The sequence below is a fragment of the Heterodontus francisci genome, chromosome 29 (assembly GCF_036365525.1).
Source record: "Heterodontus francisci isolate sHetFra1 chromosome 29, sHetFra1.hap1, whole genome shotgun sequence".
Lineage (NCBI taxonomy): Eukaryota > Metazoa > Chordata > Chondrichthyes > Heterodontiformes > Heterodontidae > Heterodontus > Heterodontus francisci.
Window position 1 is genome coordinate 22,651,390 of NC_090399.1, and position 20,776 is coordinate 22,672,165.

At 44.8% G+C, this 20,776-nt stretch overlaps 1 protein-coding gene across 1 annotated transcript; it reads right to left on the reverse strand.

Moving 5' to 3' along the window:
• Window positions 1–15,598: 15,598 nt before the first annotated feature.
• LOC137345716 (probable G-protein coupled receptor 139) lies at window positions 15,599–20,339 on the reverse strand. Its single transcript, XM_068008981.1, has 2 exons — window positions 20,273–20,339; window positions 15,599–16,500 (listed from the first exon to the last, which is right to left on the reverse strand). Exons 1-2 carry the CDS (start codon window positions 20,337–20,339, stop codon window positions 15,599–15,601), a joined length of 969 nt encoding a protein of 322 aa, XP_067865082.1.
• Window positions 20,340–20,776: the final 437 nt, after the last annotated feature.

Sequence of the window (20,776 nt, forward strand, 5' to 3'; positions counted from 1 at the left end):
GGGACCTCTAAGTGGACTGCACCTACGAGGATGACACAATGTAGGAAGAGCCATACCCATTTCCATATGATAAATAAAGTTGTATCCTTCATGTATTCAAAGGTTACTAACAGGGCAGGGATTGGTGTTGATGGGTACAACCGGTGTTTTCATGGATCAACTTGGGGCATGGCATGGCATTGCCCATCTTGGCTAACATTCAGAGTGGCACAGCATGACCACATCAAGATCTTACCAGATGCATCGATTGCCCCCGCCATCCATATGACCTTAATGCCCGTACCCTTTCTGGCACCGTCCCCACACACAGGGTTACTAGAGTTCCATTGCTTCTTCCCACACACAAGCAAACACTGTTCAGGGAGAGAGGGTACATAGTACCTCCCTTGATGCCTGCAGAGATTTCCCTCCAGTAATCCGAGACCCCCTCCCTCCTCCCTTTAAGAATTCAGAGCTGAGACCCATGTAATCCCGCCACCGCCCCCGCCACCCCCCCACACCCCCCACCCCTCCCCGTTGTATAGATCCTTGATTAGACAGCATTTGGAGTGCTGTGTGCAGTTTTGGTCCCCTAACCTTAGGAAGGATATTGCCACAGAGGGAGTGCAATGAAGGTTCACCAAATTTATTCCCAGGATGGTGGGACTGTCCTATGATGAGAGATTGGGGAAACTTGGTCTGGATTGTCTAGAGTTTCGAAAAATGGGAGGTGATCTCATTGAAACACACATAATACTTAAAGAAATAGACAGAGTAGATGCAGCTAAGATGTATCCCCTGGTGGGGGAGTCTAGAACCAGGAGTCACAATTTCAAAATAAAGGGGAAGCCATTTAGGACAGAGATGAGGAGAAATTCCTTTGCACAGGCAGTTCTGATCCTTTGGGATGCTCTATCCCAGAGGGCTGTGGAAGTTCAGTCATTGAATATGTGTAAAGCAAAGCTTGACAGATTTCTAAGTACCAATGACATAAGGAGATATGAGAATAGTTTGGGAAAAAGGTATTGAAGTGGATGATCAGTGATGATCATATTTAATGGTAGGCAGGTTCGATGGACTGAATGGCATACTCCTGCCCCAATGTCCCTATTATAGTGGGCAGCAAGTAACTAGGAAAATTAGGAGAGGGCACCAATAATTGGGGAACTGGGGGAGGCACCAGTAATTGGGAATTGGGGAGACGGCAGTAACTGTGAAATTGGGGGAGGGAACCAGTAACTCGGGAATTGGGGAGGGCATCAGTAATTGGGAATTGGGGGAGGACATCAGTAAATGGGGACTGAGATACAGATATACATACATGCAGATATCCGGTGGGTTGTAGAACTGGAGGAGGTTATGGAGATGGTGTGGCGGTGAGGAGAGGCCATGGAGGGATTTGAACATGAGGATGAGAATTTTAAAATTGAGATGTTGTTGAACGAGGAACGGATGTCAGTCAGCAAACAGAGGGAGATGGGTAAATGGGACGTGTTGCAAGTTGGGACATGGGCAGCAGAGAGTTGGGTGAGCGTAGAAGCATAGAACCACAGACCCATAGAAAAATTACGGCACAGAAGGAGGTCATTCAGCCCATCGTGTATGTGCCAGCCAAAAGATCTAGCTGCCCAATCTAATCCCACCTTCCAGCACTTGGCAGTTGCAGGTTACAACACTTTAGGTGCATGTCCAGGTACCTTTTAAAATAATTGAGGGTTTCTACCTCCACCACAGTTCCTGGCAGTGAATTCCAAACACGCACCACCCTCTGGGTGAAAAGGTTTTTCCTCATGACCCTCTAATCCTTCTACCAATTACCTTAAATCTGTGCCCCCTCATAATTGACCTCTCCACGAGAGCAAACACAGTTTATTTCACCAGAGTCTAATTAAACAGTTCCCTACAGTAAACAGAATCAATTCAAACATTGCACGACAATAAACAAGGGATTTAGACAATGCGCTAGCGCAAACATAGTCTATTTCAACAGAGTCCAACAGTGGCCTATTTAAACAGTGTCCAACAGTAAACAGTTCATTGAACCAATGCCTTACAGCAAGCAGAGTCTATTTAAACAGTTCTTTTTTCTTTTGGGCCTCCTTATCTCGAGAGACAATGGATACGCGCCTGGAGGTGGTCAGTGGTTTGTGAAGCAGCGCCTGGAGTGGCTATAAAGGCCAATTCTGGAGTAACAGGCTCTTCCACAGGTGCTGCAGAGAAATTTGTTTGTTGGGGCTGTTGGACAGTTGGCTCTCCCCTTGCGCCTCTGTCTTTTTTCCTGCCAACTACTAAGTCTCTTCGACTCGCCACAATTTAGCCCTGTCTTTATGGCTGCCCGCCAGCTCTGGCGAATGCTGGCAACTGACTCCCACGACTTGTGATCAATGTCACACGATTTCATGTCGCGTTTGCAGACGTCTTTATAACGGAGACATGGACGGCCGGTGGGTCTGATACCAGTGGCGAGCTCGCTGTACAATGTGTCTTTGGGGATCCTGCCATCTTCCATGCGGCTCACATGGCCAAGCCATCTCAAGCGCCGCTGACTCAGTAGTGTGTATAAGCTGGGGATGTTGGCCGCTTCAAGGACTTCTGTGTTGGAGATATAGTCCTGCCACCTGATGCCAAGTATTCTCCGAAGGCAGCGAAGATGGAATGAATTGAGACGTCGCTCTTGGCTGGCATACGTTGTCCAGGCCTCGCTGCCGTAGAGCAAGGTACTGAGGACACAGGCCTGATACACTCGGACTTTTGTGTTCCGTGTCAGTGCGCCATTTTCCCACACTCTCTTGGCCAGTCTGAACATAGCAGTGGAAGCCTTACCCATACGCTTGTTGATTTCTGCATCTAGAGACAGGTTACTGGTGATAGTTGAGCCTAGGTAGGTGAACTCTTGAACCACTTCCAGAGCGTGGTCGCCAATATTGATGGATGGAGCATTTCTGACATCCTGCCCCATGATGTTCGTTTTCTTGAGGCTGATGGTTAGGCCAAATTCATTGCAGGCAGACGCAAACCTGTCGATGAGACTCTGCAGGCATTCTTCAGTGTGAGATGTTAAAGCAGCATCGTCAGCAAAGAGGAGTTCTCTGATGAGCACTTTCCGTACTTTGGACTTCGCTCTTAGACGGGCAAGGTTGAACAACCTGCCCCCTGATCTTGTGTGGAGGAAAATTCCTTCTTCAGAGGATTTGAACGCATGTGAAAGCAGCAGGGAGAAGAAAATCCCAAAAAGTGTGGGTGCGAGAACACAGCCCTGTTTCACACCACTCAGGATAGGAAAGGGCTCTGATGAGGAGCCACCATGTTGAATTGTGCCTTTCATATTGTCATGGAATGAGGTGATGATACTTAGTAGCTTTGGTGGACATCCGATCTTTTCTAGTAGTCTGAAGAGACCACGTCTGCTGACGAGGTCAAAGGCTTTGGTGAGATCAATGAAAGCAATGTAGAGGGGCATCTGCTGTTCGCGGCATTTCTCCTGTATCTGACGAAGGGAGAACAGCATGTCAATAGTCGATCTCTCTGCACGAAAGCCACACTGTGCCTCAGGGTAGACACGCTCGGCCAGCTTCTGGAGCCTGTTCAGAGCGACTCGAGCAACTACAGAAAGCAGTGTATTTGAACAGAGTCCGAGAGTAAACATTCAATATAATAGTGCCCTAAAGTATATAATGGCTATTTGAACAATACCCTACCATATACAGTCAATTTAAACAGTACCCTATAGCGATCACAGTGTATTTAAAACAGAGATCGGCCATACACAGTCTATTTAAACAGAGCCCTACAGTAAACAGAATCTATTTAAACAGTGTCCTACAGCAAACAGTCTATTTGAACGGAGCTCTACAGTAAACATTCAATACAACAGTGCCTCACAGTAAACAATGGCCTTTTGAACAGTGCCCTGCCGCAAACAGAGTCTATTTAAACAATTCCCTATAGCAACCAGAGAATATTCATAAGAGACCTACCGCAAACAGCCTATTAAACAGTGCCGTACAGTAAACAGTGGGTCCTTAAACAGTGCCCAACAGCAAACAGAATCAATTTAAGCAGTGCCCCAGTGTAAACAACGGCTCTTTAAACAATGCCTTACAGCCAAAAATCTATTTAAATAGTGCCCCACAGCAAACAGTCTATTTAAACAGTGCCTTGCAGTAAACAAGGGCTTTAGACAATGCCCTAAAGCCATCGCCGATTTCAACAGATCCTACCTACAGTGGTCTATTTAAACAATACCCGACAGTAAACAGTCTTTTTAAGCAGTGCACTACAGTAAACAGAGGCTCCTTAAGGAGTGTGCAACGGCAAACAGTCAATATAAAAGTGCCTCAAAATAAACAGTGGCTGTTGAACAATGTCCTGCCATAAACAGTCTCTTTAAAGAGTACCCCACAGCAACCAGAGTCTATTTAAAACAGAAACAGGTTCTTCCTGTCTACTCTATCCAGGCCGCTCACAACTTTATATACCTCAATTAAGTCGCCCCTCAGCCTCCTCTGTTCCAGGGGAAAACAGCCCTAGCGTGTCCAATCCTTTCTCATAGCTGCAACTTTCGTGCCCTGGCAACATTCTCGTAAATCTCCTCTGAATGCTCTCTACAGTCATTATGTCCTTCCTGTAATACGGTGACCAGAACTGCATGTGATAATCCATCTGTGGCAGAACCAGCATTTTATACAGTTGGAGCATTACTTCCCTGCTTTTGTATCCTAAACCTCGACCAATAAAGGAAAACATTCCATGTGCCTTCTTCACCACTCTATCTACCTGTCCTGCCACCTTCAGGGACCTATGGACATGCACTCCAAGGTCTTTCACTTCTTCTACTCCTTTCAATATCTTTCCATATATTGTGTATTCCCTCACTTTATTAGTGTATAAATTGTGTATTTATAGTGTGTATTCCCTCCCTCCCCAAATGCATTACCTCACACTTTTCTGTATTGAATTCCAGTTGACCTTTCCACCCACTCAACTAAACCATTGATATCATTATGGAGTCTACAGCTTCCTTGACTATCAGCTACACCGCCAATTTTTGTGCCATCAGAAAATTCCCCAAACATGCCTGCCACATTTAAGTCCAAATTATTAATATATACCACAAACAGCAAGAGACCCAACATTTAGCCCTGTGGAACTCCACTGGAAATTGCTTTCCATTCATAAAAACATCCGTAAACTATTAACCTTTGTTTCCTGTCACTGAACTAATATTGGATCCAACTCACCACATTCCCCTGCATCTCATGGGCTTTCATTTTACTGACCAGTCTGCCTTGCGGGACCTTGTCAAATGCCTTACTAAAGTCTATGTAGACCACATCCTCTTCACTACCCACATCAATCTTCCTTTTTACTTTCTCAAAATACTCAATCAAGTTAGTAAGACATAGCCTTCCTTTAACAAATCCTTGCTGACTATCCCTGATCAGTCCGTGACTTTCCAAGTGGCAATTTGTCCTACACCTCAGAATTGATTCTAATAATTTATCCACCACTGGGGTCAGACTGATTGGCCTATAAATATTTGGACTATCCCTCTCACCCTTTTTTTAAACAATGGTACAACATTCGCAGACCTCCAATCCTTTGGTACCTCACCGGTATCTAGTGAGGATTTGACGATGATCCTCAGTGCATACGTTATTTCCTTCCTAGCTTCCTTTAACAACCTGGGATGCAATCCATCTGGCCCTGGCAGTTTATCCACTTTCAAGGATTTCAGACCCTCTAGTACTTCCTCTCTCATTATGCTTATCGTATCTAATATTTTACACTCCTCCTCTTTAACTACAATGTCTGCATCATCCCTCTCCTTTGTGAAAACAGAGACAACAAACTCAAATTGGAACTGCCCACGTCTTCTGCATTATGCACAAGTTCCCTTGTATGTCTCTGACAGGTCCTACCCTTTCCTTCTTTATCCTCTTCCACTTCATGTACTGATAAAACAGCTTCGAGTTTTCTTTGATTTTACTGGACAATAATTTTTCATGTTCTCTCTTGAGTTTTCTAATTTCCCTTTTTACTTCACGCCTGCACTTTCTATGCTCATCTGGGCATTCTAAAGAATTAAGTTTTTTTGTGATCGTCAGAAGCTATCTTTTTCTGCTTTAACTTATACTGTAAGCTTCTATATGACGAGGGGACTCTAGATTTGGCAGTCGAACCCTTTACTTTTGCCGGGACATGCATGCACTGTGCCTGTAGTATCTCGCTTTTAAATGCTTCCCACTGGTTTGCCACTGATTTTCCTCCAAACAGCTGTATTCAGTCCACTTTCGTCAAGTCAACAGTCACCTCTCAGTTTCGTAAAATTTTCCGTCCCCCAATTTAGAACTTTTAATCCTCTTTTATCTTTGTACATTTCCATGATTGTGTAAAAGTAGCTGTATTATGGTCACTATCTCCAAAATGGTCACCCACTGTTACTTCATCTCATAACCAACAGATCAGATCTAAGCTCTGCAGTCCTGCCACATCCAGCCGTGAATGGTGGTGGACAATTAAACAACTAACTGGAGGAGGTAGCTCCACAAATATCCCTATCCTCAATGATGGGGGAGCCCAGCACATCAGTGCGAAAGATAAGGCTGAAGCATTTGCAACAATCTTCAGCCAGAAGTGCCCAGTTTATGATCCATCTCAGCCTCCTCCTGAAGTCCCCAGCATCACAGATGCCAGACTTAAGCCAATTCCATTCACTCCATGTGATATCAAGAAATGACTGAAGTCACTGGATGCTGCAAAAGCTATGGGCCCTGATAATATTCCGGCAATAGTACTGAAGACCTGTGCTCCAGAACTTGCTGCGCCCCTAGCCAAGCTGTTCCAGTACAGCTACAACACTGGCATCTACCCTGCAATGTGGGAAATTGTCCAGGTATGTCCTGTACACAAAAAGCAGGACAAGTCCAACCCGGCCAATTACCGCCCCATCAGCCTACTCTCAATCATCAGTAAAGTGATGGAAGGTGTACACAACAGTGCCATCAAGCAGCACTTGCTTAGCAATAACCTGCTCAGTGACGCTCAGTTTGGGTTCCACCAGGGCCACTCAGCTCCTGACTTCATTATAGCCTTGGTTCAAACATGGACAAAAGAGCTGAACTCAAGAGGTGAGGTGAGAGTGACTGCCCTTGACATCAAGGCAGCATTTGACTGAGTATGGCATCAAGGAGCCTGAGCAAAACTGAGGTCAATGGGAATCAGGGGGAAAACCCTCCGCTGGCTGGAGTCAAACCTAGCGCAAAGGAAGATGGTTGTGGTTGTTGGAGGTTAATCATCTGAGCTCCAGGACATCACTGCGGGAGTTCCTCAGGGGAGTGTCCTAGGCCCAACCATCTTCAGCTGCATCATCAATGACCTTCCTTCAATCATAAGGTCAGAAGTGGGGATGTTCGCTGATGATTGCACAATGTTCAGCACCATTCGTGACTCCTCAGTTACTGAAGCAGTCCGTGTAGAAATGCAGCAAGACCTGGACAATATCCAGGCTTGGGCTGATAAGTGGCAAGTAACATTCGCGCCACACAAGTGCCAGGCAATGACCATCTCCAAGAGAGAATCTAACCATCTCCCCTTGACATTCAACAGCATTACCATCGCTGAATCTCCCACTATCAACATCCTAGGCGTTACCATTGACCAGAAACTGAACTGGAGTAGCCATATAAATACCGTGGCTACAAGAGCAGATCAGAGGCTAGGAATCCTGAGGCGAGTAACTCACCTCCTGACTCCCTAAAGTCTGTCCACCATCTACAAGGCACAAGTCAGGATTGTGATGGAATACTCTCCACTTGCCTGGATGGGTGCAGCTCCAACAATACTCAAGAAGCTCGACACCATCCAGGACAAAGCAGCCTGCTTGATTGGCACTCCATCCACAAACATTCACCCCCTCCAGCACCGATACACAGTGGCAGCAGTGTGTACCATCTACAAGATGCGCTGCAGCAATGCACCAAGGCTACTCAGACGGAATATTCAAAAATCGTGACCTCTACCAACTAGAAGGACAAGGGCAGCAAATACATGGGAACACCACCACCTGCAAGTTCCCCTCCAAGTCACACACTATCCTGACTTGGAACTATATCGCCATTCCTTCACTGTCGCTGGGTCAAAATCCTGGAACCTCCTTCCTAACAGCACTGTGGGTATACCTACCCCAAATGGACTGCAGCAGTTCAAGAAGACAGCCCAGCACCAACTTCTCAAGGGCAATTAGGGATGGGCAATAAATGCTGGCCTGGCCTGGGCCGCCCACATCCCGTGAATGAATAAAAAAAATCTTGCCCAGCTTCATTACCGAAGACTAAATTGAGATTGTGCCCCCTCTCGCGTGGCTTGTTACGTGCTTAAAAAAAGTTCTGTTTAATACAGGTCAAGAATTTTGTGCCCTCTGTGCCCTTCACACTGTTTGTATCCCAGTTGATGTTGGAGTAATTGAAATCTCCAACTATTATTGCGCTATAGTTTTGCACTCAGAAATGTGCCTACATATTTGTTCCTCTATCTCCCTCTCACTGTTTGGGGGTCTATACTACTCTCCCAGTTGTGTGGCTGCCCAATTGCTTATTTCTGAGCATCACCCATATGGCTTCATTTGATTCATTTAGCATATCATCCCTCCTCAAAGCTGTTATTGTTTCCAAAACTAATAATGCTACCCCCTCCTTTTTTTTATTCCCCTCTCTATCCCGCCTATAAATTCTATATCCAGGGATGTTGAGCTGCCATTCTTGCCTCTCTTTAAGCCAAGTTTCCATTATTCGGATGATATTCTGTTGCCATCTGTCTATCTGTGCCCTCAGCTCCTCAGCTTTATTTACTATAATCCTTGCATTTAAATAAATGCTGTTTAACATTGCCAAATTCCTGTGCTGCACATTTTTAAACATTTGCTTCTTCTGTCTTTCAGACTCGCTAATTTTCTGCCTCCCGTTCCCTGCCCTGAAATTGGCCTATCTTAGCCTGCGCTCAGTTCCCATCCACCTTCCAATCTTGTTTAAACCATCCCCAACAGCACTAGCAAATCTTCCTGCAAGGATATTTGTCCCAGTCCTGTTCATGTGTTGACCAGCCGGCTTGTACAGGTCCCACCATCCCCAGAACCAGTCCCATTGCCCCAGAAATCTGAAGCCCTCCCTCCTGCACCATCTCTCCAACATTCATCTGGTGTATTTTTCTATTTCTATACTTGTGGCCTTGGGAGTAATACGGAGATGACTAATTTTGAGGTCCTGCTTACTCATCTCGTTCCTAACTCCCTAAACTCAGCCTGCAGAACCTCATCCCTCTCTCTTCTAATATCGTTGGTACCAATGCAGAGTACGACCTCTGGCTGTGCACCTGCAGATTCCTCTGTACCTGCTCAGAGATATCCATGACCCTTGCACCAGGGAGGCAACATGCAATCCTGGAATCATGTCTGCAACCACAGAAATGCCTATCTGTTCTCCTAACTATAGATCCCTTAGCACTATTGCTCTTTTGTCTTTTCTCCTCCCTCCCTGCACAGCTGAGCCACCCATAGTGCTCTGGTCATGACTCTCCGGAGGAACCCTCTTTCCCATTGGTACCCAGAACTGAATGCCGATTAGAAAGTGGGATGCTCTATGGGATTCCTGCACTAACTGCCTTGACCTTCTTGTCTGTCAGGCAGTCACCCAGTCCCTCTCTGCCTGTGTTCTCTAAAACTCTGGAGTAACTACCTCCTGAAATGAGCGATCCATGTAGTTTTCTGCTCCAGTGACTCCAGCTGTTGCTCAAGTTCCAAAACCCGGAGCTCAAGCTTCTGCGGCCGATGGTACTTCCTGCAGATGTGTTTGTCAAGGACATATGGTGCGTCCATGATGTCCCACATGTCACAGGAGGCACATTCCACTCGGACGAACTGTGCTGCCATACTTTAACTTAGCAGAGGTTGATGGAGGGTGTACAATGGGCGGCCAGGATCATCAAGTTTGGAGATAACAATGGCATAGATGAGGGTTTCAGCAGCAGGTGAACTGAGGCAAGGGAGGAGACAGGAATTATTCATCCACCCATTGACATTCAGTGGCTGTGTGAGATCCAATTAATTTGTAAAAGAGGGGTACACTGGGCCATCATGTGACAGTCTCTGCATCTATGTGAAACCTTGCAGTTCCTTCTCTCTACAGCAGACAAACACTTAGGTTTGACGAGCGCAGAACACAAGTGGGCTCTCTCTCACTGTCGCTCTCACTCTCCAGGCCTGGCAAGGTCAAACCCTGCCTGCTGGCTACCAAACACCCATTTATGCAGACAGAGTTCGGGGAAGAAAACCATCTACGGCACTGTCTCCAAGAGAACCCTGAACCAGTTGACCACCTCTACCAGCCAGAAATTACAGGACTACAGTTCATCTGGAAGACCATTGAATTACCAAACTCCACTGACTATATATTCTTTATTTATTGATCTGGACTCTAAGCCAACCAATCTATTCTTCCCCATTCTGTAACCTATTTGTGTGTGAGTGTTGGGAGTATAGTTTATTATTTTTCTTAGATCGGGTTTTGGTTTTATGTACAATAAGCTAACATCTTTCTCGTTTAAAATCAGGAAAACCTGTCCGATTGGTTATTTTATGATCATAGCAAGTAGAAGGGTTAAACAAAGAACAAAGAACAGGACAGCACAGCAACAGGCCATTTGGCCCTCCAAGCCTGAGCCGATCTTGATGCCTGTCTAAACTAAAACCTTCTGCACTTCCGGGGTCTGTATCCCTCTATCCCAATCCTATTCATGTATTTGTCAAGATGCCTCTTAAACATTGCTATCGTACCTACTTCCACCACCTCCCCCAGCAGCAAGTTCCAGGCACTCACCACCCTCTGTGTAAAAAACTTGCCTCACAGATCCCCTCTAAACCTTGCCCCTCGAACCTTAAACCTATGTCCCCTAGTAAGTGACTCTTCCACCCTGGGAGAATCTTCTGACTAACCACTCTGTCCATGCCACTCATAACTTTGTAAACCTCTATCATGTCGCCCCTCCACCTCCGTCGTTACAGTGAAAACAATCCGAGTTTATCCAACCTCTCCTCATAGCTAATGCCCTCCAGACCAGACAACATCCTGGTAAACCTCTTCTGTACCCTCTCAAAAGCGTCCACACCCTTCTGGTAGTGTGGCGACCAGAATTACACACAATAGTCCAAGTATGGCCTAACTAAAATTCTGTACAGCTGCAGCATGACTTGCCAATTTTTATACTCTATGCCCCGACCGATGAAGGCAAGCATGCCATATGTCTTCTTGACTTCCTTATGCACTTGCGTTGCCACTTTCAGTGACCTGTGGACCTGTACGCCCAGATCTCTCTGCCTGTCAATACTCCTAACAGTTCTGCCATTTACTGTATGCCTCCCACCTGCATTAGACCTTCCAAAATGCATTACCACACATTTGTCCGGATTAATCTCCATCTGCCATTTCTCCGCCCAAGTCTCCAACCGATCTATATCCTGCTGTATCCTCTGACAATCCTCATCATTATCCGCAACTCCACCAAACTTTGTGTCGTCCGCAAACTTACTAATCAGACCAGCTACATTTTCCTCCAAATCATTTATATATACTACAAACAGAAAAGGTCCCAGCACTGATCCCTGCGGAACACCACTAGTCACATCCCTCCATTCAGAAAAACACCCATCCACTGTTACCCTCTGTCTTCTGTGACTGAGCCAGTTCTGTATCCATCTTGCCAGCTCACCTCTGATCCCGTGTGACTTCACCTTTTGCACCAGTCTGCCATGCAGGACCTTGTCAAAGGCTTTACTAAAGTCCATATAGACAACATCCACTGCCCTTCCCTCATCAATCATCTTCGCCACTTCCTCAAAAAGCTCAATCAAATTAGTAAGACATGACCTCCCCTTCACAAAACCATGCTGTCTCTCGCTAATAAGTTCGTTTGTTTCCAAATGGGAGTAAATCCTGTCCCAAGGAATCCTCTCTAATAGTTTCACTACCACTGACGTAAGGCTCACCGGCCTATAATTTCCTAGATTATGCTTACCACCCTTCTTAAACTATGGAACAACATTGGCTATTCTCCAGTCCTCTGGGACCTCTCCTGTAGCCAATGAGGATGCAAAGATTTCTGTCAAGGCCACAGCAATTTCTTCCCTTGCCTCCCTCAGTATTCTAGGGTAGATTCCATCAGGCCCTGGGGACCTATCTACCTTAATGTTTTGCAAGACACCCAACACCTCCTCCTTTTTGATAATGAGATGACTGAGACTATCTGCACTCCCTTCCCTAGGCTCATCATCCACCAAGTCCTTCTCCTTGGTGAATACTGATGCAAAGTACTCATTTAGCAGCTCATCCATTTCCTTTGGTTCCACGCATAGATTCCCATCTCTGTCCTTGAGTGGGCCAAACCTTTCCCTGGTTACCCTCTTGCTCTTTATATATGTATAAAATGCCTTGGGATTTTCCTTAATCCTGTTTGCCAATGACTTTTCATGACCTCTTTTAGCCCTCCTAACTCCCTGCTTAAGTTCCTTCCTACTGTCTTTATATTCCTCAAGGGATTCATCTGTTCCTAGCCTTCCAGCCCTTACAAATGCTTCTTTTTTGTTTTTGACTAAGCTCACAATATCCCACGTTATCCAAGCTTTCCGAAACTTGCCAAACTTGTCTTTCTTCCTCACAGGAACATGCCAGTCCTGGATTCTAATCAGCTGAGGTTTGAAAGACTCCTACATGTCAGATGTTGATTTACCCTCAAACAACCGCCCCCAGTCTAAATTCTTCAGTTCCTGCCTAATATTGTTATAATTAGCCTTTAAAAAAAAATCTGCATTTCTATTCTTATGACCAAAGTGAATAACTTCACACTTCCCCACAATATTCTCCAGCTGCCATCTTGTGGTCCATTCACTTAACCTGTCTGTATCTCTCTGCAGCCTTTTTGTGTCCTCTTCGCAGCTCACATTACCACATAGTGGGCTGAATTTTACAGGAGGATGTAAATTATGGCGGTCCGCCCACCCGGACCGCTCGTCACGGAGCCGCTGGATTATTAAATTCGGCAGATTATTTAAATGGCTGGGGCAGACCGTCCAACACCCCCCCACCCCCCCGCCCCCCCATGACATGGAGTGGGGTGGGTATTAGGTACCACTGCATAGGCAATGACACCATTTTTAAACAGCTTCCAGCCCGTACATTTAATTTAAATCTTTAAAGAAAAATCACTTCAAAAAATTCCATAATGTTATCCTGATGTTCTTCTCCACCCCCTCCCAATGACCATCAAATTCATTACTTGCCTGTACCCTCTCCCCACCACACAAAATTACTTACATTGTGCTCCCGACTTTCCCCCACCAAGGTTCATAAACTTTAAACTTTAGTCCTTCCCAACACCCACTAGACCAATCAGAAACATTTGACCCCGCTCCCCGCGCCCCCCCCAACCCCGCCCCCCAACCCCTCCACCTTCCTGAAAACTTAGCTGTTCTTCCCTCACCACCAGTGTTCTGGATCAGATCTCCGAACGGGTATCCAAAGGTGCGGGAGTGATAGCAACCAGCATGGATATTCCACCGGGTAAGTATTTACTTCATTACGTTTAACAAATTTACATATTTCAGTTTTGATCCTGCCGCCGAACTGCGGGGGGCTACCATGAAGCCTTACCGCCGGCAACAATGTGGGGATGGTCCTTCCCAGTCTCGAGGCCCGTAGTGGCCTCTCCCAGAGGCATTTTACAGAATCCTCCCACCATGAGCCCCATTGTCGGAGGGGACTGTAGAATTCGTCCCAGCTTCATAATATCAACAAACATAGATACATTACTCTCGGTCTCATGGTCTAAGTCATTAATATAGATTGTAAACAGCTGAACTCAGTACTGATCATTGCTGCACTCCACTATTTACAGCCTGCCAACTGGAAAATGCCCCATTTTCACCTACTCGTTGCTTCTTGTTCATTAACGAATCCTCTATACATACTTACATATTATACCCAACTCCATGAGCCCATATCTTGCATAATAAAGTTTTGTGTGGCACATTATTGAATGACTTTTGGAAATCCAAGCAAACTCTATCTACCAGTTCCCATTTATCTAGCCAACTAGTTAAATACTCAAACTAGAATAAATTTGTCAAACGTGTTCCCTTTCAGAAAACCATGTTGACTTTGTCTGATCATACTATGATTTTCCAACTGCATTGTTCATACTATCTTCATAATAGATTGTGGCAATTTGCCAATGACTGATGTCAGGCTAACTGGCCTACGGCTTCCTGTTATTTTTACTGTTCCTCCATTCTTAAATAAGGGTTACTTGCGAACTTCCAACCTGATGGGACCACACGAACACAGGAGCACAAGATATCGAGCAGGAGTAGACCATTTCGCCCATCGAGACTGCTCTACCATTCAGCATAATCATGGCTGATCTTAGGCTTCAATTCCACTTTCCCGCCTGACCGTGCAAGAATCTAGGGAATTTTGGAAAATCCTAACCAACACATTACCTATTTCTGTAGTTACCTCTTTCCAAATGCTAGGATGCAGGCCATCCTGGGGATATTAGTCCATTACATTTCTCCAGTATTTATTCTCTCTGCTGATATCAATTACTTTAATTTCCTCACTCCTATCAGCTCCATTCGAGCAGCCAGCAAGTTGAGGCACTGGGGAAGTTGACTCCTGTGCTGAGTCCAGTCCTACTCCCTTGCCCGGGTCCCATCTCTTTGCTCGAGCCGCTCAGCTGGGCTTCTCCACATGCAAACCACCCACAACCCCCACCATCTGACTCAGACGCAGAAAGAGAGATTGAGATGGAAGTGATCAGGAAGCAGGATTGACAGGGAGATGGACTGAAAAAAGTGTCTTCAAAAATAAAGAATAATAATCAATTCACACCAGAAGTATCCATCATTTTATTTTTGTAAGAACAAATTTTGTCCACTGAGCACATGTGAGAAGCTGTGAATTGAACAGCTAGAAGTGGAGGATAGACGATGTGAGTGGTTTACCCTCCTGTACTGCAGGAGGTGCTCTGACTTTTCTCCTGCTCCCTTTATGTCCAGTCCTCCAGATATCAGGTCTTCTTGTATCACTGCCCTTTGGCGTTTGTTACTCCTCCTGCTTCTTCATATGTGGACCTGCAGAAGGTACCTCTTGTTCTTGACCCACAGCTCTTTGGCGTGCCTGACCCATCCTGATCATTTACTTGCTGTCATTCTGAGGTCACCTGCTGCCCTTGGTCCACTGCTCTTTGGCGTGTGTGACACCTCCTGCCAGTGTAATTCTGGTCCTCCTCTAGTCACCTCTTGCCCGTCGCTCACAGCTCGTTAGCGTTTGTTATTCCTCCTCCCTCTTTCCTTATGGTTCTCCACTTGCTCCTTACCTGCTGGATCATTGTCATGTGTCTACTCCTCTGTCAATCTGAAATAGTGCCCTGTCCTAAACGCAGTGACTGTTCCCGCGATGCTGGGGGTATTTTCACATCTCAACGATTCCTGATCTCATTCAGTTGATGGAAGTCTGGGGATAACATATTACATTCATGGACTGTAAATACTGGGGCCACCTCTCAGCTGCTCTCAGTTGTTTTGTTTCTTAATGAATAGAATAATTGATGTAACCGGATATTTCACCACATTCTTGAACTGCTCTCTGAACCTGGACTGAGTCACCCCATAAATAAATGTGTTTGTGCAGCTACTTAAAAGCTGCAGCATAAATCCGACTTGTTGGAAGACATATACAGAAAATGTGCGAATTGCTCCTCTAATTATATAATGTAAAAAATTTATAACAAACACCAACCACAGAAGTATGAAGCTGCCGGATATGGTGAAGAGTAAAATCACAGACTTCCTCCTGCTCTCCATCTCTGGGTCACTGTGATTCTCTCCCTTGCTCTGACCCCTCAGTGCCTTACGGACTCGACTGGCCACTAAAATGTGTCTGACTGTCAGAGAGTTGAGAAGCATAATTAAAACGAATGGGAGAAATGGGGTTAAAACCGTATCCAACCAGTCAAATCCCACCCATCCGGGTTCAGTAAAATAGCTTAGTTTATTGTAACAGCCCCACGGTACATTGTCAGTTATCCATCCAGGTTCATATGTAAAGTAGAACGGGATGTTTTTGAAACATAACAGAATGCCGGTTGTTGCTAGAACCACAGCTGCAGTTCTCTCAGTGCAATATTTTGTTTTCAGCTTCTGGCAACAAATGGCCACAAATCGATCAAAGGTAAATGTGACGGTGAACCAGACAGAACAGTCTGTGGCCACACGACTCAGGACAATGATCACACTACAAACAGGGGTGATGTCCAGGAAAGTCCATGGGAAATAGTCATCCTTGAACTGCAACAGTATGACCTCAGTGATAATGACCAGTAGATCCGCCGTTGTCATGGCCACCAGGTAGCGAGTGGTGCAGCTGGAGAGGCCGCACTTTCCCCGGGACAGGATCACAATCGCCAGCAAATTAACTGTCAGAGAGACAAAAGGGAATAGAGACTGGAAATTACTGACCAAACATTCTCTGTGTCTAATCCAGACAGTCAGCATAGGATTTCAGCACCAAATGGTTGTGGGAAAGTCAAAAGTTAAAATCTTGCAGAGTCTCAACAACAGCACAACCTGCCTCTGACCCGCCCACTACAGTCTGTTCTGATGAATGGCCAGAAGCCTGAAATATTACCTCTGTTTCCCTGCCCAGAGATGCTGCCAGACTTGTTGGGTATTTCCAGAATTTTCTGGTTTTATTCCAACTCGCCCATTTTTGGGTTTAACGGAGTTGGGACAGGTGACTGGCAGACAACTGCTCCCAAAAGGAGGGTTGGCAATTTAAATATTTGAAAGATGCTGGATGCCTCTGATTTAATCTGTTTTCCAAGTTTAACTGTGGCTTGCCGGGTTTCCCAGACCTTTGAGATGTGGCAGCTGAAGGGAGACGAGGACAGCTTCAGGGAGAAGGCAACATTCTTTACAGCATTGCATGTGGGCCAGGAAAAGCGAGAGCTCAACTACCTCATCTCCAAGCTCCACATACACCAAAATATGAGTTACCGCCATTCAGAGACTCCTGGGACCGGGAATTGGAGCTTCTCCCTGGGATTAGAGGAACCCCATCCCGAGATTGGAAAACAGTGCCATTCCTCCATCAAGATTGGACAATCTACCCAGATTTGGGACTTGGATACACCCAGGTTTGGACTGCTCGGGGTCAGCAATAAGACCTACCAGCTTCTGTAACCTGCTCTGGAGTCCTTCAGTCTAACTGCAAGCCAAGCCTGTCAATCAGACTGACACCAGGGTGAGGAGCCTGTCAAGGACAAAAGACACAGTCTGTGGAGTTAAAGCCTCACAACCTGCCAGGAGAAACCGAAACATTAGATATTTAAGGAGGAAAGGGGGGAGATCTTTGATACAATAATCAAAGAGAGGATAAAACCTCTGGCTTGGACGGATTTCACCCACACATATGAGAAAGTATAGGGAGGAGATAACAGAGGCACGATTATCTGTTCATTAATAATCATCAGAATAGGGAATAGTGACAGAGGACTGACAGACAGCTATTGTGATTCTTCTATTCAAAACCCTAACCCTAACCCTAACCCCTTATTCAAAGTTGTAACAGAAAAACATCTAGAAACACATAATATAATAAGGAATAGTCAGCACATATTCCAAAAGAAAGGTCATATTTGACCAACCTTATTGCCTGTCTGAATAAGTATCAGAAATGGTAGATAAAACTATTACAGTAGATGTAATATCAATAAGATATCACACATCAGACTCATGACTAATCCCAGAGCAAGTGGAGTTAGGGGACAAGCAGCAGAATTGTCAGAAAGCTGGCTAGAAAAACAGCAATCAGGGAGATGATGTTAAAGGTATTTCCTGAGATTGACTGAAGGTGGGAAGTGATGTTCCACAAGGACCAGCACTGACAACACTGTCGTTTATCACTTACGTCAATAATGTGGACTCGGCAAGCAAAAACACAATTTCAACATCTACAGACTGAGCCAAATTGAGAGTAAGTTAATACAGAGCTGGAATTCAACAACATACCTGAAGCTATTAATAGTAATAATTAAACTTTCACAATGGACATTTAAATGTCAGGTCAATATCAGTAGAGGTCAGTGTGAGGTGCTGCATTTTGGTCAGAAGAATACGTTTCCCACTAATCCTTGGATAATAAGTGTCTGAATGGGTTCAAGAGAAAAAGGGATTCAGGGGGATAGATTCACAAATCATTTAAAGTAGCAACACTGGTTAACATGGCCACAAAAATGCAAACATAGCACTGGAGTTCATTTCTGGAGGAATGGAATTGAAAAAGCAAACAGCTGATACTAAACTGACATAGAACCTTGGTTATACAACACTCAGCGTACTGTGTACAGTTCTGGTATCTATATAGCAAAACGGATAATGATGCCATTGAACCACAGAAAAGTTACGGCACAGGAAGAGGCCATTCAGCCCATCATGTCTGTGCAGGCGGAAAACACTAGCTGCTCAATCTTATACAACATTACAGCACCTGGTCCATAGCCTTGCTGGTTACAGCACTTTTATTTTATTTCGCATTGGAACAGGATCTTTGGCCCACTGAGTCTGTGCTGACCATCAATCACCCATTTATACGAATCCCACGTTAATCTCTCACATCCCCACCTTCCCACACTGGGGGCAATTTGTAACGGCCAATTTACCTATCAACCTGCAAGTCCTTGGCTCTGGGAAGAAACCAGAGCACCCGGCAAAAGCCCACGAAGTCACAGGGAGAATTTACAAACTCCACACAGGCAGTACCCAGAATTGAACCCGGGTCACAGTAGCTGTGAGGCTGCAGTGCTAACCACTGCGCCACTCATTTTGGGTACGGCTCCAGCTACCTGTTAAATGAATTGAGGGTGTCTGCCTCCACCACTGATCTGGGCAGCGAATTCCAGACACCCACCAACCTCTGGGTAAATAAGTTTTATTTTATGCCCCCCTAATCCTTCTACCAATCACCTCTGCACTAGGGAAGGTGCAATTATTTTAATCAGAGTGATAACAGAACTGAGAGAAGTGCTCTATTTATTACCCCATTAACACTTTACTCATATTATTTACTGCCCCTGGAATCATCTCTGTATTCTGAAGTCCTGATATGTATGTTCCTCAGTTCTAGGTGTCTCTCCTCATAGGGACACACTTCACTGAGCTAAGGGCAGAGATTGGTACATGTTACATGCTTAGAGAATGAATCATAGATGAAGACTAATCCATTAAGCCTTAATCAGATACAGAACTTGTTCATTCAATTATCAATATTCATCTAGTGTACTAGCAAAATAATAACATTGATAATTCATCACCCACAGATTCTCACGGTCATGCTGGAGGAAGAGGATTAATCAGCACTAAATAAAAATAAAGTGTTTGCAATAACTGCTCAGAATAAGAATAAGTCATTATACAGAGGATTTGAACACTGGATCAGTTCTGTCTTGCTGTTCAGCTGTTGGTAAAGAGTAAATATCTGTTTCTGTTGGAGCAGTTCAATTTTAAACAAAGCAATATCAATACATTTTACTTCATACACTTATAACCAAACATCAATAAACGCCTTCCCTTTTGCAATCAATTACATTCATAAAGCACAGAGGCAGCTCCATGGAATGGAGAGATCGGTCATCTAAAACAGTAACAGATGCTCCGATATTACATGGTCACTTGAGTCAGGTGTTCCACTCCGGTTAGTGGGCTACATTCAGTACAATTCCACAGTGACAGATACTCCCTGTAATACATGGTCACTGTGATCAGTGTTCCACTCCAGTTAATGACCCACATTCAGTACAATTCCACAGTGACAGATACTCCCAGTAATACATGGCCACTAGGATCAGATGTTCCACTCCGTTTCATGAACCACTATCAGTACAATCCACAGTCACAGATACTCTCACTAATGCCTTCACTCAGTGAGTTGCCTTCATTGAGTTATAAGTCACATGAAATTCCATCAAATGCAATACCTTTATAATTCAGAGACCCTATGATTTACAAACAGAGGTTTATTGTCAGTTGAGGAAATAGAACAAAACTGCAGAGATAATTCAATATATTTGACATAAGGAAATGATTTCCGGCGTCCACTGGATCAGCAATGTAACATGATCAGACACAGAGTAAAACCAAAGACCAGCTCACACACAGATTTACACAACTTCAATGGCTATAGTCACTTACCAGGAACACCAATGATGACCAGTATCATGTAATATATTTTCTCGATTCTGTCAAAGATTTCATACATTTTCTGTGTGAAGTGATCTGTCCCTTCGTGCTGCAGCAATCTCTCTTTATTAAACTCCATGGCAATGCATTCCCAGAGCCTGTAATTTATACCCTGTGGGATCACCCTGGGGATATTCAGGTTGCAACATTGTTCAGACTGTGTGTTTTTTTATTTGAACAAACAGATTACAACATCGAGTTCAGTCCATGTTGTGATAGAATATATTTTGTTCTGAGATTGAATTGGAAAACTCCAAAGACTGGACCAATCTGATCACATTAATTAACTAATGAAAATTAGAAGCTGTATTCTCCCAGCAATGAGGTTGTTCTTTCAAACACCATCAGTCCCATCTCTAGATCTCATGTTCTATTCAGTGATGTCCTTCACTCGACTGTGACCATTCAGTAATTAACCTGCAAATGTTCGAGTGTCTCTGTCAGGGCTGTTGTACT

Coding starts and splice junctions, on each gene's coding strand:
- LOC137345716 (XM_068008981.1), bottom strand. CDS start 20,339: ATGTATGAAATCTTTGACAGAATCGAGAAAATATATTACATGATACTG. Junction 16,501..20,272: donor GGTCATCATTGGTGTTCCTG/GTAAGTGACTAT, acceptor TCTCTCTGACAG/TTAATTTGCTGGCGATTGTG.